Below are 24,307 nucleotides of genomic sequence, written 5' to 3'. Positions count from 1 at the left end.
CATCTCATCAGCAGTTTTTCCATGCCCCACAGCCTCTCTAGTGGAAAGTACAGGGGAAGATGCTCTCCCACTCCAACTGCCCCCCTCCATTTCCCCAGGTGCAAGACTGTTTTGAAGAACAGGAGGTCAGAGTAGATAGAGGTTACCCCTCAAAAAAAAAAATTCTTCATCTTCCCTAGATGACATGTTTGTGCGTGTCTGCCCGCCCGCCCTCCCCCCCCAATCAACCATGGCCGATGACTTCAGACTCTTCCAAGAAATGATGAAGCACATTGCAGACTCCCTTCAGATTCCCTTGGAAGAGGTCAGAGTTACAACATAAGCTCCTAGACATCCTCCAATGGATTCCCTCCACCCGTGTTGCCCTGCCTATTAATGGGGCCCAGCTTGACTCTGCCAAATCCATCTGGCAGACCCCTTTCACAATCTCCCTGATGTATAAATGGGCTGATTAAAAAAAAAAATACATTCATGCTAAGGACTGAATTTCTGTTCACCTACCCATTTCCTAATTCCCTGGTTGTGGAGGCAGTGAACAAACGTGGCAGACAACACAACATAAAGGCCACATCCTATGATAAGAATAAAAAATGCCTTGATCTGTTCAGCAGAAAGACATGCTTATCCGCTGCTCAGCAATTTAGGATCCTGAACTATCAGGCTTTCCTGGCTAAATACTATCACTCAAATTATGTCAGATTCACCACCTTTATTGAGCACCTGCTGGCTCATCAGTGTGAATGATTTCAGGCTACTATTAATGAGGGTCAGCTGTTAGCTAGGTCATTGCTGCAGGCCTTGTTGGATGCAGCTGATACTGCCGCTCAATCCATCTCTATGGCGGTAGTCATCTGGAGAGCATCCTGGTTTTAGATGTCTAGATACCCAACGGAGGTCCAAAGTTAAGGACTTTCCCTTCGATGGTCTCAAATTGTTTGCGGAGTCCACTGATTCACTTTGTACCCTTAAAGATTCAAGATCCACAATTAGATCTCTACACACTTAAAAACAAACAGAGGTTTAGTAGATCCCAGTCAGCTCAAACATCCTACCCAGTCTCATTTTCAGGACTTCAGAGACCTTATGGGCCACCCAGGAAAAGGTCAAGATTCCAGAGGGGGAGTCCATCTGCTCCGTGTATGCCCACTGCAGAACCATCATCATCTAAATGTCAATTTCAGTTGTCTGGATGAGGGTCTGAAACTATCCCGCAAACCCGCTCTGCCTATATGACCTGTTACCCATCTCCCACCCTTTGGTAACAGTCTTTTCCCCATTTCTTTCTTCATGGGAGCGAATCACATCAGAGAGATGGGTGCTGGAGACTATAAGATTGGGATACGTTATCCATTTACCTTCCTGCCATTTACTCACCCACCTTCCCCATACTTTTTCTGGAACACCTCCTATAAGCACCTCTTTTTAAACAAAAAGTTGACTCACTTCTGCAAATGGGTGCTGTAAAGCCATTCCGTATTCAGCACAGAGGGAAGGGATTTTACTCCCAAGTACTTCCTAGTTCCAAAAAAGAATGGAGGGTGGAGACCGAATTTAGATCTGAGCTTCTTAAACAGCTCTGTCGGGTCGCAGAACTTCAGGATGGTGTTTCTTGCAGCTATAATCCCATTATTAGAACCAAGGGGTTGGTTTTTGGTCCTCAGCCTGCATGATGCGTATTTCCATATTGCAGTTCACCCAGTCTACAAAAGGTTCCTACACTTTTCAGTGTCAAGTGCACCCTTTCGGACTCTCATCTGCCCCATGAGTGTTCTCAGTGGTGCTGGCAGTGGTAGCAGCTTACCTCCAGCATCTGGGGATAATTGTTTTTTCATACCTGGACAACTAGCGGATCAAGGGCCGTTTTTACAACGAGGTCTTTGACACTATACAGACTACAAGATCCATGTTCTGCAAACTAGAGTTGCAGCTCAACATTAAAAAGTCAGCTTTGAGCCCAATACAAAGAATAGAGTTCATGGGAGCCTAGGCTAGGGCTTATCTTCTCCACAACAATTCGTGACCTTAGCAGATCTCATCTCAAAGCTTCCTCCTGCCCACTCTTCCCTCTTGATCGTCCTGGATTACCTCTAGAACTGAAGAACACAGGTTTATCTGTAAGCTCTGTCAGGGTCCATTTGGCTGCTGTAACAGCTTTTCATTCAGCGGTTGAAGGATTCTCAGTCTTCACCCATCTTACAAATGTAATATTTCTGAGAGGACTAAGAAACCTCTTTCCCCAACTTAAGGAACCCACCCCTATTTGGGACTTGAAATTAGTTCTTAGATGTCTGATTGGGACCTCCTTTTGAGGCAAGGACTACATCTTCCCCCTTTGATTTATTTCAGAAGATAGCCTTTTTGGTGGATATCATCTCTGTTCAGAGGATTGGTGAAATAGGAGTTCTAATGGCAGATCTTTCATTTACAGTATTTTGTAAGAACGAAGTCACGTTACTCCCATGCCCAAAATTTTTACCCAAGGTGTCAAGCTGGTTGATGTGAACCACAGATATCTACCTTCTGTTTTTCCCCAGAGAAGAAGTGGTTTTACACACTTGAGATGTTAGGAGGGTGCTAGCTTTTTATTTGGACAAATCTAAGGAATTTAGACACTAACAGTCTGGTTGATTTTCTATCGCAGATAGAGCCAAAGGTTTGACGATTTTCCACCCATAGACTTTCCAGATGGATCTATGACTGTATCATATTCTGTTTTAAATCTTCAAATATACAATCTTCTTGTAGAGAGTTGGTCCATTCTACAAGATCCTTATCTGCTTCTGTGGCATTACTCAAGAATGTTCCTCTTTTGGACATTTAGGCAACCACTTGGTCTTTCATACATATCTTCTCTAATCATTACACAGTGGTCCAGTCTTCTAGATTAGATGCTGCTGTTGGAAATGCTGTGTTGTCTGCAGTCTGAAGTCCAGCTGTGAGTACTGCTCGGTAGTCACATAAAGTAGAGCACCCATAAGGACATTACTCGAAGAAGAAGAAGAAGAAGAGGTTACAAACCTTTCAGCAGTTTTACTCTGTCTTCTTCGATCAAGCCAGTGCAGGGTTTGAATAAGTTAAATTCATTCCTTTGGGTATGGAGTTTTCAAATAGAGCCTGAACAGTCAACTCAAAGCAATTCTCTTTTCATTAGGTCTACAGAAGTTTACCTCTAGATCCTGATCTTAAACTCTCAGCCATGGTTCCTATTCTGTGCAGTCCTGTAACAACATTTTCCAAACAAAACACTGCTGTCACATCTGAACTCAGCACGTTGAGTCTTTACCAAGATAATGGCCAGATCTGCAGATGCTCTTGGAAAATGCGGCCTTTTGATTCACTCCACCATGAGGGTCAGTTAGTCATTGTCAAGTCACAACCACTGGTCAAGCCACCCTTCTCTCAAGTATGGTCATTTCTCAACCAATGTGGCTGGATATTTAACAGAAATTCATGGTAATCCTGATGTATCCTTATATATTCAGGAGCCCAGTGCAATACTAAACCAGAAACCACTTCAGATAGTCACACAGATGTCATAGTGTCCAAGCAATCTTGAACCAACTAACAACAATTATTTTAAGAAGATATCCTTCAGCTAAGGTTACATGTAAATAATAAGACACCTCCACCTGCTTGATTCTCTCTCACTGCATGATGAGCTGGGTGCCTAACGAGTTGATTGGGTCAATATTGGACTTAGTGTCGTCTGACCAAGTCTCCATTATGCTATGACAGATCAGGTGCTGTTTCTGTACTCACATGATGAATAATAGAAAGAACGAGGAGTACTTGTGGCACCTTAGAGACTGACAAATTTATGTGAGGATAAGCTTTCGTGGGCACATCTTCCTACTGTATTTTCCACTGCATGCATCTGATGAAGTGGGCTTTAGCCCACGAAAGCTTATGCTCAAATAAATTTGTTAGTCTCTAAGGTTCTACAAGTACTCCTCGTTCTTTCTGCTGATACAGACTAACACGGCTACCACTCTGAAACCTGTCATGATGAATAATATTGTCTTTATTTTAACCATTAGCCTGAATTAAAGGACAGGAGGGTCACTGTTGGCCAGTGTCTCACTTCTAGCCCAAACTATCTTAAGAGTCTGTTCCTGCGTAGTTAACTTCAAACATGTGCAGCCAGTATCCTCCATGGGCCTCCATATAACCCTTCCAGCCGCAGAGGAGCAATTAAAGGCAAGTACATCTGGTCATCAAGTACTCACTATTGCCTCTTTTCTTCCTGTAATATCCTCTTATAATTAGTCTTCCTTATCCACTCAATCCTATCATTGACCTATTCAAAATACTCCTCATAATGTTCATCCTGATGCCAAGGCGTTAAAAAGGATGTTCTGTAAATATAAGGAATGTAAGGATTAATGCCAGTAAATATATCATTACTACGTATCAATGAAGCGGGTATAATTTTGTTGTTGGCTTTTAAAGTATTCTGTAATCATGATCTGGATGGGTAATACTTAAGAAGTAAGAAAAAAATGTTTCAAATCGGTTAGGAATGTTGATGTACAGATGTAAGTAATGTAAAAATCTTATTCTTTGACCTAACTACGGTAGAACCTCAGAGTTACGAACACCTCGGGAATGGAGGTTGTTCATAACTCTGAAACCTTTGTAACTTTGAACAAAACATTATGGTTCTTTCAAAAGTTTACAAATGAACATTGATTTAATACAGCTTTGAAACTTTACTATGCAGAAAAAAATGCTGCTTTTACCATTTTAATTTAAATGAAACAAGCACAGAAACAGTTTCCTTACCATCTCAAATATTTTTTTAAACTTTGCCTTTATTTTTTTAATAGTTTACGTTTAACACAGTACAGATGCTCCCCGACTTATGCAATCGTTACCTTCTGGAAAGCCTTGCGTAACTCGAATTTTGCGTTAGTTGGAAACGTATACTCAAACGTTACGCCAAAAAAACCCCAAAACCCCTACTCCTATTTCTAGTTTAACTTTTTCTATAAGTGCAAATTTGTGTAAGTCAGGTCTTGCGTAACGCGGGGAGTGTTTGTACTGTATTTGCTCCCTCTTTCCCCCCCCCCACCAAAAAAAAAAAAAAAAAGACACCCTCTGCTGCTGCCTGATTGCATGCTTCTGGTTCCAGATGAAGTGTGTGGTTGACCGGTCAGTTCATAAATCTGAGGTTCTGCTGTATACATTTAATGTTAAGTATTTTAAACTCAATTTCATAAGAACATTGTATTTGACACTACTAGATTTCTTTAAAAATAAAAGCATTTTGTACATAAGTATCACTGTCCAAATCCTTATACTGGAGTCAAATAACAAAAACAGTCCTAAAACTCATGACATACAGAATTGCTCTTTTGGGCTTCTTTTCAAGATTGTAGTTAAAGAAAGCTATGTGTGTGTATATAGCTTGTTCTAGTTCCAGTTGCTATTCCTTATCTCCCCCGCAAATAATGATGATGGAAATTGGTTTGTACCTTTTTTCTCCTCCTCCAATCAACCCCAGTATGTCGCCAGTAGCGTCTTCCTTTATTGAGGTGGAACATTTCTAGAGTACTTCTAGTACCTCATGATCCAGAAGAATGAAGACTACAGCCGGCAACTATTCTTAGAGAACAAGAATAGCAAATAATATGTCTCATCCGATGAAGTGAGCTGTAGCTCACGAAAGCTTATGCTCAAATGAATTGGTTAGGCTCTAAGGTGCCACAAGTACTCCTTTTCTTTTTGCGAATACAGACTAACACGGTTGTTACTCTGAAACCTGTCAGTATGTCCTTTGTTTTGTTATAAGTAACAAAGTTGGTATAGCTGTGTCCAGATAGCCAAAGCATGTTTGATTAGATGTGCCAGGTTTAAATGATACAATCAGTATTAGTTTTTCTTAAAGATTATTTTTCTGTAATTTAGCATTATGAAACTGCATGCATTAACTCTCAGAAATGGTCATGGTCCTGCAGGAATTATGATGAAGCTTCTGAGCGTTATGGTTTTTTGTATTGGAAAGCAGAAGGTCGTCTTGCAACTGATCAGGAACGTATAAAAAGAAATGAAAACAAGAAATACATGCAGTAGTCAATATGATGTGAAAAACCAGATCATTTACAAGCAGATTTAAAAGTGCATCTCTTGTGCTCTGAAAAGTGAGGGTTTGACAACAGTGGCAGAATCTCATTATTTTCCAGCCCCATGGGTTGATGCCAGCATCAGTACTGACCTTTTTTCTTTCAATCTCTGTGGTTCTGGAGAAAATACAGCTTTTATTTTGGGTTTTAAAAGCTCATTGGCTGCAGTTTTGTTAAATAATGTTTGTAGTGTATTCTGTTTAGTTTGAAATAAGTGTTGTGAACAAATAGGAATTTGTGAATGCTATTATATAGACCACATATTTCCTATTTGGGTTTAATTATGTTTTTTGTTTGTGTAGTGTATAAAATTTTGTTTTATGTAGTAATATCACAGGAAAAACTAAATGAGCTGTATTCACATCTCAGGATACTTATTTCATCACATATTACTTAGCTTCTCTTTTGTTGTCATATTTTAATTTAGAATTCCTGGGGGTGGCATATCCTCATAGTTTAGTGTATTGGCTTATAAAGGCAAGATGTCTACAAGGATAGCAAACATACTTTCTAATGTATACTGATAAAGTTATCTTGATTTCAGCCTCCTGAGAATTATAGAGGTCCATGTTTAACCTCATTTCTTGGAGGACTGTCTAACAGGTGCTTTTTACATGTAAGGCGTTCAGTTAATTTTTTTAATTGGAAAAACAATTATTTTCCTGAAGACTGGCTGTTTGGATCCTAAATTCTGTAGCTGCTCTTAGGAAATATCTTCACATATCTCTATTTTGTTCGGAGGAAAAATCAGTTACTGTATGAAAGCAAAATTATTCTAAAGGTATCCTGAGCTGCTGCTTAGTCAAGGAAAAAGTTTAAAAAATTTGACAATTTTCCCATTCCACTGCAGTCACTTTCCCCATTTGTTTTATGGGTGATGTTTCACTCAGGTGGAAGAAGCATTTTAAAAGAGGAAAATGTAGTTATAAACCTTCAAGAATGGTAGGAGTACTCAGACAGTTGTGGTATCTGAAACTACTTTTAACTAATTTTTAACAGACTATATTTCAAGTTGATGGTGTCTCTTTAACAAATAGGCACAGCCAGCTGAGTATTCACAGGCTTGGTAAAAAATGAGAGCTCAGAAATCCCAACTTTATTGCATTTCACCAAAACAAACCATTTTAATTTACTTTAGGTTTTTTAACATGTGGACAGTCACCACTAATTCCTTTTTTTGTAAAACAGAAGCGGTTGATAAAATAAAAATAGAATGCAAATCAGTGAAACTAGAGGTAAAGCACTAATCAAAATCAACAGCAAAACAAATAGGGAAACATTCTGGATTTAGAATGGAACTTAGCTCATGGCTTTCAGTAGTTATTAACTCATAGCAATGCCACTGTCTACTTCGGCTTGTTTTCAGATACTGTATATTTTTTCTTTGTGGCTTAGGGGTTCAGAGCAGGAGTTGGAAGTGATTACTAAATGATGATTTTTCAAATTTGAGTTCCTTTTCAAAAAGTATTTCTGGCCTTGTTTTTAAGTCTCTTATGTGGACTGTTTTAAAACTTGCAAGAATAATATCTTCTGTTTGTATGGAACATACAAAAAAAGCTATTCCCTAATGTTCTCAATAGTTAGTTAAAATAGTCCTTATTCCTGTTTATTGGACAAATATGTTTTTTGTTTAACAATGGAAGGGAAAGAATTATTGCGGTTTTTAACTACTGAACATAGTTATACCACCAAACTGAAGTCACTCCTATGAATAAACTAATTTGCAAGTTCCATATAGCTACAGCCTTACATCTTACAATTTTTTATTTTAACATATTCCTATTTTATTAATTCTTAGGAAAGTCAACTCTACATAAACCTGTAGTGTTTAAAGGTAAGGTTTATCAGAGTAATAAGGTAGAATTACAATCATGTGTCCTGTATTAGACCTTGTCTTTGGAGATAATTGATTTATAAAACTAAAGCTTATAACAAAATAAAACTAGTCCTTTATTTGTTGGTTACACATCAAATGGTTAAAATGACTGGAAGAGAACTTAGTTGATGGCAGTAGCCCTTAGACAGAAACTGTATGTGCTGATGCTGGTGAAATTTAAATATGTAACTGGAGAGCCAAACATGCTTACTAGCATTAGATGAACATTTTGAAAAGGCTGACAAGAAGTAGTATTGTTAGTGTGAAACAAGTTTTTCTTTTTCAAATATTGCTCTAATGTGTTGTGGAGGAAACTGAACTGTCAGAAGTAGTAGTCTCCCTGTCCTATAGTCACACCAAAGTAAACCTGTTTGTACTTAAGATAAATAATATTTTTGTTATGTTATTCAGAGTGTGATTATTAAACATATATCTGATTCAATTTGGCTTTGCCGCAACTTACTTTATTTAGGATTATTTTGCAACTTGCATCAAAGTGTATTTAAATAAAATGCTTGCAGGAGCAGGATGTTACCTGCAGTCTTCCTGGTGCTAAAACAAATTTAGTAAATTGTCTATTACAAAAGTTCACCTTGCATGTTCTTTATTTTATCTAAGTGCTTTTGTTTAAAAAAAAAAAAGTCAATACACAAAATTAATGGGGTAGGAGGAACAATCCAGGTTTTCAGATTTATAATTGCCTGTGAGTTTTAATGATTATATTGAATGGCAGTAGTAAAAATAGTTAGAAAACTGAAATGAAGTGACAAAAGTTGTTTGTAATGGGTGTAAGTTGGCATTTGATTTGATACTAGCTGGTTGATAACTAACAAAAATTATCCAGAATGGATTTCACACAGGAATCAGATTAATGTTTACGTGTTGGCTGCCAGAAAGAGCAGATATCCGGATTATAGATCGAGACCCTAAGAAGGACTTTAAGCATAGTGGAGTAGTCTTTAATTTTCTGGGTTTTTTTTAAGTGTGTTATGAAATAACTTTAAGACGTGCAGTATTATATAATCACGATTGATTCTGAAATAAAAGGAACTCTCATTCTACTGTTGTTTAGCTAACTCAGGGATCTGCAATATCTTATTAGTTATGTAAAGATTAAACCTTTTTATAGCAAATATCTGATTTCTTTTTTTGAAGATGGAATAGAACATCTAGCAAAATCAGTTTTCATGTCACTAATTAGCCATTCCTCTTTGGATATATGTAGGTCATAATGTCACTACCATGCAATGTAATAGGATAGCTGGATTATAAAATAATAGGCATTTTCTATAAATTTGACAACATAAGGTTTAGATGAAAAGATAAGTGTACACATGCTGCTTACATCTGAATTACACTTTAAATAGAATATCATTTTATTAATGCAGTTTTGTGTGTGATGTTTATTATACTGCTACAGCCACTAAAGCTTAACAGTTGTGTGTATTGAATCAGTGCACACATGTCATCCATAATATGGTTAAGTAATAAAGTTGTCATATTAGTGGGACCAAGTATGATACTATGCAGTCAGTATAAAAAGAAAAAAAAAGTAAAGTTCAGTTTTCATTAACCAACTGATACCAGCAAAAACAACGAGGAATCCTTGTGGCACCTTAGAGACTAACAAATTTATTTGGACATAAGCTTTCGTGGGCTGAAACCCACTTCATCAGATGCATGGAGTAAAAAATACAGTAAGCAGTATATATTACAGCACATGAAAAGATGGGAGTTGCCTTACCAAGTGGGGGGTCAGTGCTGACAAAGCCAATTCAATTAAGGTGGATGCCGCCCATTCCCAACAGTTGACAAGAAGGTGTGAGTATCAGCAGAGGGAAAATTACTTTTCATAGTGACCCATCAACTCTCAGTCTTTATTCAGGCCTAATTTGATGGTGTCCAGTTTGCAAATTAATTCCAGTTCTGCGGTTTCTCATTGACGTCTGTTTTTGAAATTTCTTTGTTGAAAAATTGCCACTTTTAAGTCTGTTGTTGAGTGTCCGGGGAGATTGAAGTGCTCTCCTACTGGTTTTTGAATGTTACAATTCTTGATGTCTGGTTTGTGTCCATTTATTCTTTTGTGTAGAGACTGTCCGGTTTGGCCAATGTACGTTGCAGTGGGGCATTACTGGCACATGATGCCATATATCCCATTGGTAGATATGCAGGTAAACGAGCCCCTAATGGTGTGGCTGATGTGGTTAGGTCCTATGATGGTGTCCCTTGAATAGATATGCGGACAGAGTTGGCAATGGGGTTTGTTGCAGGGATTGGTTCCTTGGTTAGTGTTTTTGTTGTGTGGTGTGTAGTTGCTGGTGAGTATTTGCTTTAGGTTGGGGGGCATTTCTATTCAAGGGACACAATCATAGGACCTAAACACATCGGGGGAGGGGAAGCACATACAGTACAGTTCTGTGTTAAACGTAAACTACTAAAAAATGAAGACGAAGTTTAAAAAAAAAGATTTGACAAGGTAAAGAAACTTTTTGTGCTTGTTTCATTTAAATTAAGATGACTAAAAGCATCATTTTTCTTCTGCATAGTAAAGTTTCAAAGCTGTATTAAGTTAATGTTCAGTTGTAAACTTTTGAAAGAACAACCATAATGCTTTGTTCAGAGTTACGAACAACTTCCATTCCCATGGTGTTCATAACGCTGAGGTTCTGCTGTACTTTAAGATTGTGCTTGGGTTTTTGTTGTGTTGCTTTCTTCTACCTATATATATCTCAGCAAAATGACTGACCAGGTATAATTTTATCAACTACAGTTGGTTAATAACATAATAAAAGCATCCTGATTGGCTAAAAACTTAGATTGGTTAATAATTCAGTCACACAGTGTTTTAATAGTGTGTGCTTCAAAAAGCTGCAGGAGACACTGCAAAGAGTCACTTGTGGCTCCCAAGCCTCAGTCTGAGTATCACTGGTTTATTTCATAAGTTGAATGACTATAGCCCAAATGCATACATTAGCGGAATAGGTATATTAATCCAAGGCTACTAATTACTTGAGCTGGTTAGCTCATTAGTGCAAGAAGAAATTGGGTAAATGATATAAGGAGGAAAACAGAGTCAATGAGAAGGCGAGGAGCCAGCAGGACTGGTTAGGCAACCTGTTAATGCTGACAGCCCCTGAGATGAGATTGGGTTGATGGTTTTTCTTCTGACTCTTTTTCTAATGTGGGGAAGGACAGAATCAGTGAAGCATCTTGAGTGGGAGCACCAGTGTGGTACCCATTCAGGCCTTTTGGCATAAGTGACTTAGGTGCTTTTGAAAATTTTACCCTTTGTGCTTATTGTGCTTCCTATAGAATTTGCCTGCACCAAAAGATAGAGTGATCGTGCTAGAAATCTTCCTTTGCGTTCATGGATTATTATGATTTTTAGAACTTCGAAATATTTGTCTGTTTGAGTTAGTAAAACCAAAGAAGTTTTAAGTGTAACTAATGAAGGGAAAACATTAGGAGAAATGACAGCAAATCTGTATCAGTGGATTAAGCGGACACCAGAGCTTGTCTATATGTACTGAAAACCAGATATGATGGCCAGCTATCGGAAAAATGGACTTCTAAATAGAATTTCCTAATGGAAGTAATTCTGTCACTATTATTACTTATTAATTTCTTTAATGTGGATAGTGTGCTTGGTACTGTACAATGCACAGAAATAGAGTTTTTGTTGTAAAGATCTTTCAGTAGAAAGGTCAACAACTTCTAGAAATTTACTTTCTGAAACTAAGCCTTTCAAAATCACTGTAATGTGTTATTTTAAATTGATATAGGCTGAAAATCAGTCTGTAGATGAAAATACGTTCAAATAGATTTTTTTAAACAATTAATTAGTTCAGAAAATATTTGCTAATTTGCAACTAATGGTTAATAGTGGTGTATTAGACTAAGTATGCCAATTTTAAAAGTAATAGTTTTAAAATAGAAAGTCTTAGAAACATTGTATTATCTGGTAGTACAGTGACTATAGAAATCAGCTAGCAGGGTCCCAAATCTGCAGCTTTTACTGAGAGTAAACAATAGATTAAATAGATATGTACTCCTTTAAAGGAAACATGCATCTGCCGATAACTGCTTGCAGCAAATATAGTAACCTGGGGTTTTAGCTGCCTTCATGCAGAGATTCCCGTAACGTGTTGCCATTCTGGCAGTAGCTTTGAAAGAGCATGCTATGAAAATGCCATTTGTTGTCACCTCATATTTCTCTGTGCACATAGGTATTGCCCCCTTTTTATTAAAATGTGGAGGCAAAGGTTTTCAAACTACATGATGTCACCATCTACAAGTTGTGCTGTTTATCATGATAGATAAAGGTTGACTGTTAATGATAACTATGGCACACAGCATGCATTTTGATGATGACCGACAGGCTTGTTGTCATGGTGAGCACAAGACTCATATACATACCGGACAGCATAAGATCATTAGTCCCTGCTTGATAAACACTATTTTTCCATTAGAGTTTAAATTTAAAAGTCGTCTTTTGTTAAGCTCTTCAAACACAGGCCTTGCCTGTTAAGTCAACGGTGACTCTTGCTGGCAGAGCAAAAATGGCAATAATTAAGCACTATTTGCACTTCTACAGAAGATATGCATGCAAGTGGCTTATCTTAGTGATGAGAGAGACCTTTGTGAAGTCATGCAAACTTAAGTTGAACATCTTACTGCCTTGTCACCCTGTTACATGTTCCCAAACATCTGGGACATGAAGACATTACTTATGTAGGGTTGGAGACAGTCATTGGAGAGAAGGCTCCGATAGGAAATCAGTGTACAGTTGGTTTCAGAACACACTTTAAAAGTTGCTGTGTGTGCAAGCTCGGTAGTACAGATTCCAAAATAATGTCCCTATTGTAAGACTTCTCAAGTGCTGTGTTTAGAGGAAACAACCACAGAGTGAGCAAAACAGGTATAATTACACTTACATGGTGTAAGTACATGTGCTTTATAAATAAAACTCACCAGAAGCATTGGTAATTTCTCCTGGAAAAGCCCAATTTAAAAAAGGAATTGTCACAAGTAAGGAAAAATTCATCTTACCCCATTGTAAAGGGAAATCTAAGGAAGAGAATGAAAGTGTTAGACATGTTGGTGGCTTCTGGTGGACATTCAGAAACATTCTGTGTTAAGGCCAGTTCACATAAATATATTTTTCTGTATTTCTCTCCTGCTTTTTTGATTTCTAGATACATTAGCATAGCCGATCAGTCTGTCTTGGTTAGAAGTTGATGTTTTCCTGCTGCTCATTCCTCACTTGAAGTCTCAGTCCTCCTGTTCCTAATGTTCTTTTACTTTGGAGATGATGATATCACAGAAACAAGATTTGGATTTCATGTAACAAGAAATAGTAACACATGACCTCCTAAGCAAGAAAGATTCAGAATTGGTTGGATGTTTTTTTTTTTTTTCATGAGTGTCGCTGATGAAGGATTTACTTTTTCATGCCATATTTTAAAAATTCCAACATATGGTCATTTTGACGACAATTAGAAGTGACAATCTCAATGTAGAGAAAACCATGAGCATTTTAAATTAAAAATTACTGCAGTTGTAAAACTCATCAGCAAAGTAATTTTTGGAAAGAATTTCTCTGTTTTTTACAGGGCATTTGACATCAGACAGCAGGGCTGGAAAAATGTACCAGACACCTAGCAGAAGTTAAGCTGTAGTGTGTACATAGCCTAGGTCAGTATAAGCTATGTCACTCGGGGGTGTGAATAAACCCACCACCCTGAGTGACTTAAGTTACACCGACCTAAGCGCCGGTGTGGACAGTGCTATGTTGACGGGAGAGCTTCTCCCACCAAAATAGCTACCGACGCTCACAGGGGCTGGAGTAATTGCGTCTATGGGAGAACTCTCTCCTATTGGCTTGGAGCATCTGCACCAGCAGCACTGCAGCGGCAAAGCTGCATCGGTGCAGTTGCATTGCGGTAAGCTCTATAGTGTAGCCATAACCTAAATCTATTGAGTTAATGTCCTTTGCCAGGCACTGGAGTTATTCACTGGATGATCCAAAACCAGAGATGAGTGAAATGTTGAATAACTGAGATCTCTTGGTCTTCTTTCTCTCCCCACCTTGCTGTATCTAGCAGAGTGGGGGGAGCGGGTATATTAGTTGGAGATCCTTTACTATCACTACATCAAGGTTCTTCAGGAACAGGAAGAGTGAGAAAGCTCCTGCTTTCCTCCTGCAACTAGATCCTGGGTGGGCAAACTTTTTGGCCTGAGGGCCGCATCTGGGTATGGAAATTGTATGATGGGCCATGAATACCCAGTGGGGAAGAGGGACTCTATGGGATGTAGCATGGGGGAGCTCTATAAGGGATGCTACCAAGGTAGGGGGAGGTGGGACTCATGGTGTGTGGCGCAGAGGGGGGGCTCTACAGGGTCAGTACTGGGGGCTCCTTGTGGCCCTGCCGGCAGTGACACCAAGGCAGCTGTACCAGGCACAGCCACGGGCGGAGGCGCCCTAGCTGGGACAGGTGCGGCCCCTGGGCGGTTTCGAGGCTCTCAAGGGTGGGGCCATAGGATACTGGGAGGGGATTGGGTGCGCTGCTGTGTTTGGGGGGGAAGGGGGCTGCCCTGTGGGAGGGGTTCAAATCCCGTAAACAGCACGGCAAAGTTGTGCCTGTGCAGTGCAGCTCTGCATGCCAGAAGATGGTGTTCATCAAGGGAATTGAGTTGGGGTCTGGGGAGCGCCTGGTGGAGAGGGGCAAGCCCCTGACCCCACTCCCTGGCGGGAGTGCGAGGTCTGGATAAAAATGTCTGACGGGCCGGAGTTTGCCCACCCCTGAACTAGATGGAAACAGAGTTTCCAGTGTATAACGCCTACTAGCCAGAGGCTGGTATAATTAAGCCCTCAAATTTGGTCAAGGGACAACACTCTGGTAGAAATTCTAGCAGCAGATCGAATGGAAACCGTGCTTTTAACCAGGATGTTGCCCCTGAAGCCTCCTTAGAGGCCCTAATCTCTCTGTAGCTTCCCACCGTCAGATTTCCCATTTACCTCTGTCCAGTAAACATATTCCTGTTGACTATCAGCTGAGGGTTAACCTCTGTGGCCCTAATCTGAGGGAGAGAAAGTACTCTATTATAAATATTTTTTTTTTGCAATCTACCATATTTAAAAACAAAACCAAGCCGCAATGTTTGTGGAACTCATGCAAACAGGGTTCTACATTCTTTGCTGGTTCTGCAGTAAAACGAATCAAAAGTGCACTCACATAACTGAGTTCACACAGATATTCTTACATGAAAGGTGCTGTAAAATGGACACAACATTCATGCCAGTTATGGTTCCATTCAAAATAGTGGGGTTTTTTTCCAAATTGAAAAAGGCATGGTCAGAGGGGAAATTTTATTTTTAGGCTTCTAACTTACTTAGATTTAAGTTGTACCTATTCAGGATTCTAAGGTTATTACAAACAAATGGAGAGTAAATGTCTTCAAATAAAAAAAATTGAGCACTTTCAAGAATGTTTAGTAAGTGAAACTAATAACTTCACCCACTAATTTGACAGTGGTGATTGTACTGAGATGTTAGAGCGGTAGCAATATTAAGAATGCAACCAAGCCTTCAAAGAGGCATCAGTAATGTGCAATCTAATTTAATGGATAAGGCAGCTCAGATAAAAGTCTGACAAGAATTGTATCTGCAGACTTAAAACAGTTGAATTTAATATAAAATTAGTGTGTATTTCAGACAGAGGAGAGGGAGAGGAAGAAAGTGAGGAAGCAAAGTAGTTGAAAAGGCAATGCGTTAAAAATATTGGAATGGGGGGTTGAAGATGCACCTGTTAAAGCTTTTGTACCTATGCATTTATATAAGATACTGTACATACGTATTACTATAACTTATGATACTGTTTAGGTCTTGAAAATGTTAGATCATTATGTTTATTTTTGTTCACACTGTATACATTCACAAGTCTGCAAGATAACTAGTGGTCTCCAGCCTGCAATTATTAAAGAATTTCTTCTTCTTCTGCACAGCAAGCAAGGCAAGAACCATCACAGTCTGATGTATTGTTTTGGACTGCTGTGCTATACATTTATAAACAGAGGCTTTGATTAATATGCTCTCATGTTTGTTGCTTAGATCTTTTTTTAGATAGAGGTAGGAAAGTAATTAAGAATTTGGCAGCTTGCCAATTTACATATGGGACTTGCCCTGAATATTACAGCTACTGTTGGTATGCCAAATGTCTAGAGCTGTTGTCATAGAGGGATTGGGGAGGAGGAAGACATAAAGGAGGCAGGAATGTATTTGCATGCAGCCAATCAGCAATATGCGGTTGTTCTTTTGGCTGACTTTCAAAAAACAGAAGAAAAGCAGCTACAGTGCTAATTGTAGCTAGGTCCCGAAGTGAAAATGTTTAGTGACAGTTGAAAGAATTTAAAGAGGAAGGAAGATCGGTTTAGTGTCAGCTGCAATTAGATAATCAAAGATTAAAAATCCTAGTCTGTTGGTTCCTTAACCCAGAGTTAAAGGGGCTGGAGATTGCCAGGGGCCGAGGGGAGCTCCCTGTGTGGAAAGGGCTTTTCCAAAGCCAGCGCAAGTAAGGCCCGACTGAGCTTGCAGGTTGTCTGGACGCACGCTTGCACCGAGAGATTTTCTTGGCAGCTCTACAGGATGAGGCTCACACTGTACACAGCCGACATATTGAAGCAGAGAGCCCAGGCGAACATAGATGAAGGAATAGAGACAGCTCTGCACACAATGTAGCGTCTCCTAGGATGGTTGGGCGGCACCTTTCCTCAGGTATTTCATTACCCATCAGCCCCTTTTAGAGCAAAAAAAGCCTCCACAAAAAACCCTGAGCAAATAGCATCTGCTTCTGTTAAATCAATTTATTACATAACATTTCAGAGACAGAGCAGCAGCACAGCGTCCTAAGCTTTTGGCTGCATTTCAGGTTTGATAAAATGGCGTCCTCGCAGAAAGAGCTGCTTGCTAAAGATATGCTGCACTGAACAGAAAATTGAATTATTTGTCATTATTTACTACTGTTTTTGTTTTAGAGAGTTAGCATTTAGTGGAATACCCACTAATAATGAAGAATGCTCTTTATTCTGCGTGTTTTTCTTGATGCATTTTAAAGGCTCTTGCATCGGAGGAAACCAGCTACATTTTAATGTCATGGTGCAGAAAATTAAACTAGAGTAACAGGCTTTTCCACTTGGTTACTTAATTTTGTTTTTGTCTTTTAAAAAATGTTCTATTCAGTTGTCTTATCTCTTAACTATCTTCCCACACTTCTAGAAAAACATGAACAGTTTGGCAGCTTTAGCATTTATAAAGTCACTGTTCTTTGGAAGAAATTTTGGACACAATGCTTTCAAGAATTCCTCGTGGGACTTTAAATCTGAGAATAGTTGTAAATTGGCTTTTTGAGCACCTTCAAACATACAACAGTTTTTAAATTTGCTTAGACTCCAGAACATAAGGATTGATGGAATTAGACAAAATCTGCTAATGTTGTTAAACATATCTGACAATCCAACTAGTAGCACTTGAATTGAGATGTTTTTCCTACTTTATGCTGCATCTTATTCTTTAAAATGAATGTTCCGAGACTCTATTTTTTGCTGTATAAAAGTTAGACTACATTTGAGCTAAGCTTTTAAATGCCTTTCTGGCAGGTCCTATTTATTTTATTAACATTTATTGTAATCTTTTTAGAATTCTGTTAAGATGTCCATTTGAATCACTACAGTGAGCTACTTCTTATTTTGGGGGAGAAGTAGTTGTCCTTTTTGGACTTGCCTGATCAGGATACATAAACTTTATCTGATTAGTGCTGTGATTTAAAATCCTCAGCAGGATTGATGTCACTGGCTTTAGTCATTGCTCGCAAAATGAACCAATTAATTATTATGTTGGCTGAAAAAAGAATTCAAACCTAGAATAAGATTTTCTTGTAACGAGAGAAGGTTTTATTTTTATCTTTAAAGGTTTGGGGGGGTGTTTTTTGGTGGGGGGGGGCTAAGGGGGAGAGAGGTTTTATAAATGAACTTGAGCTTTTCAATTTTTTTTCTTTTTTAAATCTGTTAATGTGCAACTATCAAGAATCTGTGCCAGTCTCTGACATTTCATCCAATTCCCCTCTCCCCCCCCCCCCCCCCCCCCGCCAATATGTTTTTGTAAATCAGTTGAATCTTTCATTATGGTTGAAACTTGTTAGGTGTAATTGGTTTGAACTGTGTGCAGTGAACAAATAGAAATTTGGGAGATATGGATAGTGTACATTATTTTTTTTCTAGAATAGAATGCAAAGCTGAAAAGAAATAGTTTATGTAAACCACTGAGTATCACTGGAGGGGTTATAACTTTTGAGTAGACTGCATGATGTATAGAATGGGTATTCTGTTTGTTAATATGAGTTTACGGGTAAAAGAAGCTTTTCTTCATTTCTTGCTCTTCTCAGAGTTCATATTTGTTATCGGTTTACTTTTGATGGTGCTGCCAAACTCAAAACTAATATTTGAATTGTTCAAGCTAATTATGAGCTGTAGGAGCAAAAAAAAATTGGGTTCTATTTTGAATTAGTAACTAAATCAAAGTTTTAAAGGTATATTTCACCACAGTTCTTAATGTTAAAAAATGTTGTCTGTCTCCTACTCTTTGTAAGGGAGGGATTGAATTATTAGTGATTATTGGTGACACCACTTAAAGCTATGCATGTTGGAGGTATGCTGTCCTCCAGCTTTCTCCATTCAGCTTTCCTAATGAACCATTAATCCTGAAGAGCAAAATTCCTGCTACTTCCAGTCCTGGGTTGTTTCTGAGCAGAAACTGCACATGGTGCCATTTTGCAGGTGGCTTTGTGGAAAATGGAAATGGCCACCAAGAAATGACAACCTCAATTTTAAATTGTTCCCAAAGGTGAAATATTGATGGATGAATTTAGTGTACAACATAGTAGTTGTTAAATTACATCTGTCTGAAATATATAGCTAAAATTATTTGCCTCCTTAAGATCATTTCCTTTATTTGATCTCATTTTGATTGTTGCATTTAGTGTGTGAGTGCTGGGTGGTATTGCTGGCCTGTGATGTATAGGAGGTCAGACTAGCCCTTCTGGCCTTAAGCTCTGTGGCTCTATTTTATTTTCCTTCATTCTAGGGTACTAGGAGTCATTTGTAAGATTTAGTCCCATCTTGACAGCTCACTTGCTGTGTGACCTTGTGTAGGTTAATCTCTACGTGCCACAGTTTGTTTTTTTCTCATCTGTGAAATGGGTATAATACTGACAGGATGAGGTGAGACTAAGTGTGGAAAGCATTTGAACTTACCAGATCAAAAGTATTCTAGAATTCCACTGTAATTGTGTTATCGTTGAATTTTTCCTTTCTGATTGACTACATATTAAATTTTACTTTTCAAGTGAACTATACTGTGAACAGGATGCATATCTAGACTTAACAAACACACAGCAATGTTTAAAAATCTGTTCCATCTTCAATGACCTATTAAGACTAATGCTCAAACTAGTCTGTTTCCTGCTCAGGACTCCTGGACATCAGATTCCTAAAGCAGTCTGATTTCCTGTACCCCTTGCTTTAAATGTTTGTCATCAGTTTGCAGGGTAAATATGGAATCCTGAAAGCATATAAATGAAATAGTAATTGATTTTCCAATATTAAGTTTTGTAATGTTCTTTTCACTTTTGAGTCCTAACAGTTTTATTTTTTAAAACAAACTTTGGCAATGCTTATGAAGAATTATACCCTTTGTTTATCTTTAGATTGTAAACCCTTTAGTGCAGGGATTGTCTCTTTTCTATATATGTACAGTACCCAGCAAAATGGGGGCCCCAGTACTGATTTGGGGCTTTTGGAAGCTATCCTAATATAAATACTTACAAAATAATAAAATACTGACTAACGTGGCATTGAGATCAAAACTGTCACTCTCCTCTTTATTATGTGGCCATCAGTAATGTAGCTAGATTATTTTTGGTCTTTTTATATTTTAAAAGTTTAATAGAATTCATAGTAAAGCTTTTGCATTTGTTTTGCAGATTAGGCAGATCTAGTCCATTCTGTCATTGTTCTAATCAGTTTGGCTCTTTCTCTCTGTTGTGATGTAAGTATCCCTGATGGTGGACTGGTCTGGCGTGTGTGATCCAAATGATTGCATTTTATGCATCCATTCAGTGAGTGTTCTGTATCAGTCTTCACAGCTAAAGTATTCTGGCATTTCCCATAAGGTCTGATCCAGTGTAACAGAGCTACTTTTTGAAATCCTTTACTACTACATTTCAAAGGCAGATGGCACTCTGGATAAATTCAAGGAGATGAGGTCTATCTGGTGATCCTTTACAAGCTTTCTCCAGACCAGGGATGGCCAACCTGAGCCTGAGAAGGAGCCAGAATTTACCAATGTACATTGCCAAAGAGCCACAGTAATACGTCATCAGCGCACCCACCCATCCCCACTCCCAGCGCTTCCCAGCCACTGGCAGCTCCGCCAATCAGCGCCTCCCTATAGCTCCCGATCAGCTGTTTCGTGGCTTGCAGGAGGCTCTGGGGGGCAGGGGGAGGAGCAAGGGCAAGGCCAGCGTGGGGGCGGGAAGGGGTGGAGTGGGGGCAGGGCCTGTGGCAGAGCCAGGGGGTGAGCAATGAGCATCCCCTGGCATACTGAAAAGTTGGCACCTGTAGCTCCAGCCCCGGAGTCAGTGCCTATACAAGGAGCCACATAGTAACTTCTGAAGAGCCACATGTGGCTCCGGAGCCACAGTTTGGCCACCCCTGCTCCAGACTCTAGAATTCCTGTATGTCTTTATTCCAATACTTCTACTAACAAGGACAGATATCCATTCTGATTTTGGTAGTCCCAACCTGGGGTTCATCAGATCTGATTCTCAGTCCAGTTAGAAGAAATACAGACCAACTACCAACTCTTGTCTTTTTTGTTGTAAGACTATGTTTACATTGTAAACTCGGATCTGAAATTTCTCTGCATGTCTGTATGGAAAGTGGCTTCTTGTTAAGCTTTTGTTTGGATTGTGCACAGGAAGCTCAACAAATCTCTTAGCAAAGTCAAACTTTCTACAAGAAAGAGCTGGGCCTTGAAGTGGAATAGGAAAGTAGCAAGATCATCTGGCAGCTATATCAGTGTTCCATCCTTCAGTTACAGACAGCCTCAGTCTTTGACCATTGTAAGTTAAAGAAATTATTGAAAGGACTAATAAAAGTCTTTACAACTATATGTGAGTCACCACCTACTTGTGAGAATGTGGTGGTGTTTTTAATTCCCTGCCACTGAAGATTTCATTTTTAATGGCTATAACATAATTGAAAAGTCAATGAGAACCAAACCATGATGGCTAAACTTCCAGATGATGATATTTTCTGGAGGATAACATTGTACTATATTTACACCCCAAATTCCTGTTCAAGGTGGCTTACATTTGAACAAAGCTGTCAGCCCTTCCTGAAAGTTCCCTAGCAAATATTTCCAAGACAAACTAGGTTTCGTAATCCAGATATTACGAGCTCTTAACAATTACCAATATCTGAATAATATCAAACAGGCTTTTACATAAAGAACCCAAGATTGTGCCGTTCGAAGATATTCTTTTTATTCTTTTTTTTCCCTCCCCTCCCCTGTGCTCAGATTAGAAAATTTGGTAAAACGGTATATAAACCTACTGTTGTCATGTGGGTCTCACGGTGCCTGAGAGTTTGGGGACACAATTAACCAGGTGCCAGGCAATCTCCAGAGCTTGTTTTAGGAATAGCTCCATCACAAAGAATCATAAAATCATAGAAATGTATGTGTGGAAGGAACCTGAAGAGGTTATCTAGTCCATTTTCCCACTCTACCTCCCGTTTTCCCCCACGCACAAACACACACACCTTTCCCTGCTGAGGCAGGACTAAGTATACCTAGACCATCCCTGACAGGTGTTTGTCTAATCTGTTCTTAAAAACCTCCTGTGATGGGGATTACACAACCTCCCTTGGTAACCTATTCCAGTACTTAACTATCCTTTAGGTTTGACATTAGGAAAAACTTTCTAACTATATCTTCCTTGCTGCAGATTAAGCCACCACTACCTGTCTTACCTTCAGTGGACATGGGAAAACAATTAGTAACTGTCCTCTATAACAGCCTTTAACATATATGAAGACTATTATTAGGTTCGCACTCAGTCTTTTGTCAAGACTGAACATACTGAGTTTTTTTAACTTTTCCTCATAGGTCATGTTTTATAATGTTTTTATCATTTTTGTTACTTTCCTCTGGAGTCTCTCCAATTTGCCCACATCTTTCTTAAAGCATGGCACCCAAAACTGGACACGGTATTCCAGATGAGGCTTCATTAGCAAGTAGAGCAGAACAGGTGCCCCGTGTGTCTTTCATATGACACTCCTGTTAATACAGCCCAGAATTATATTGGCCTTTTTCACAACTGCAGTACATTATTCGCTCATATTTGTGCTTGGCAGAATTAGATTTTTATTTTTATAATTTCAACGGATAATACCAGTGTTTATTTTTAAGCCTTTTTTTAGATTTTTATCAATTTAAATTTTCACAGTTGCACCAAATTATGGGTTTTAAGCATTTTTTGATTGAATTCTTATCTATTTAAATTGTCACAGAAAATTATCAGTTGGTCAAACCGGGGAGGTGTCAGACACTTTAATGACTGTAGACGTTAAGATTCAAAAAGTTTAAGCTTTATAACTGCTAAAACACAAATTGTCAACATCACATGTCAAAATATAAAAAAATGCCTTAAATCAAACTCTAATAAATTCTACAGCAGCATTTTTCTTTGTTTTTGTGACAGGTGATGGAAAGAGTTATGTAGTACCATTAAATTGACTATGAGCATAGAAGTGAATCAGTGGCAACGGTTTATTTAAAAAGGAAATGATCATTGCAGTTGTGGTTTAACTACTGTGTAAATCTTTTCTTGGTCTGTGTATACTTGATAAGGTGTAAGCATGTATTAAAAGGTTGCTAGGCAGAATGGTATTTACTGATAGAGCATTTGGCATTTTCCATTGACTCTGTAATGACTCTATATCAGTGGTCTCCAACCTTTTTAAGCCCAAGATCACTTTTTGAATTTAAGGGAAACCCAGGATCTACCCCGCCCCTTCCCCAAAGCCCTGCCCCCCCCCTCCATCCCCCCATCTCTCCATCATTCACTCTCCCCAATTCTCACTAGTTTTCACTTGCCTGGGGTAGGGGGTTGGGGTTCAGGCTCTGGGCTGGGGCTGAGGGGTTTGCAGTGGGGGAGGGGGGCTCTGGGCTGAGCCTGGGTTAGGGTATTGGGGTGCATGCTCTGGGAGGGAGTTTGGGTGCAGGAAGAGGCTCCGGGCTGGAGCAGAGTGTTGGGGTGCAGGAGGGCGTCAGGGGTGGGGCAGGGGATTGGGGTGCAGGAGAGGGTACGGGGTGCTGACTCTGGGAGGGGGTTCAGGGCTGGGGGTTGGGGTGTAGCCTCCAGCCGGACAGCACTTATCTCCAGTGGCTCCTGGTCCGTGGTGTAGCATGGCTGCTGCTAAGGCAGGCTCCCTTATGGGGCCAACGCAGCCCCTGGGGAGGGGGGCACATGGCTCCGTGTGCCGCCCCTCTCTGCAAGCACCACCCCCACAGCTCCCATTGGCCACAGCTCCGCAATCCTAGCCAATGGGAGCTGTGGGGGTGGTGCTTGCAGGCAGGAGCAGTGGGTGGAGGAAGACCCCTCACCGCTGCGGGGCTGCGTTTGCCACTTACGGGAGCGGCGTGGGGCCAGGGCAGGCAGGGACTCTGCCTTAGCGGCAGCCTCACTACATCACTGGAGATCGCGATAGACTGGGAGATCCTCTAGGATCAACCAGTTGACCGTTGGTGACGACTGCTCTGTATTCTGACTGGTGAATGGTGTTTCAATCAGCAGCATGTTTCATTTTATCACTGCAAATTAGAGGTTATACACCACTGCTTTTATTTCCTTTTTTACATGCTGATTCAATAAACTAGTGACGATAGTAACGATACAAATGTAAAAACACAAACGTGGGCCTATATAGTACACTGATTTTAGAAAAAGAGACCCTTTCTTGGCTATTTTCAGTTATGAGACTATTTCACTCTGGCTGCATAGTTGTGTTTTTTTTGGTTTTTGTTTTAAATCCACTCAAGCATAATTGCTGTTAGTAGTCTACCTTTGAAGCATTATCCTTGGTTTTAATTTGGCTTACATAGGGTACACACCTATACAGAGCTGGCTAAACATACATCCCTGGTTGGCTTTGTTTGAGGTAGATGGTTGGTTTTTTGTGGACAATATAATTG

General features: G+C 39.4%; 1 protein-coding gene across 16 annotated transcripts in view; it reads left to right on the top strand.

Annotated features, from left to right (window-relative positions):
• The window catches only part of TNRC6C (trinucleotide repeat containing adaptor 6C), a 584,248-nt gene that overhangs the window by 490,046 nt on the left and 69,895 nt on the right, over positions 1-24,307 (top strand). The window contains exon 1 of one of the 16 annotated variants that reach the window (XM_048817823.2): positions 16,431-16,771. The exons of the other annotated variants lie outside the window; for them this stretch is intronic. Coding sequence (XP_048673780.2) covers positions 16,747-16,771 — 25 coding nt within the window. The 5' untranslated portion in view covers positions 16,431-16,746. Of the gene's footprint in view, positions 1-16,430; positions 16,772-24,307 lie in introns of those variants that run through there. 16 annotated transcript variants of the gene reach the window in all.

The sequence above is a fragment of the Caretta caretta genome, chromosome 14 (genome assembly GCF_965140235.1).
Source record: "Caretta caretta isolate rCarCar2 chromosome 14, rCarCar1.hap1, whole genome shotgun sequence".
In the NCBI taxonomy this organism is placed as follows: Eukaryota; Metazoa; Chordata; order Testudines; family Cheloniidae; genus Caretta; species Caretta caretta.
The sequence above is the reverse complement of the archived record's forward strand: the minus strand, read 5'-3'. Positions and strand labels throughout refer to the sequence as shown.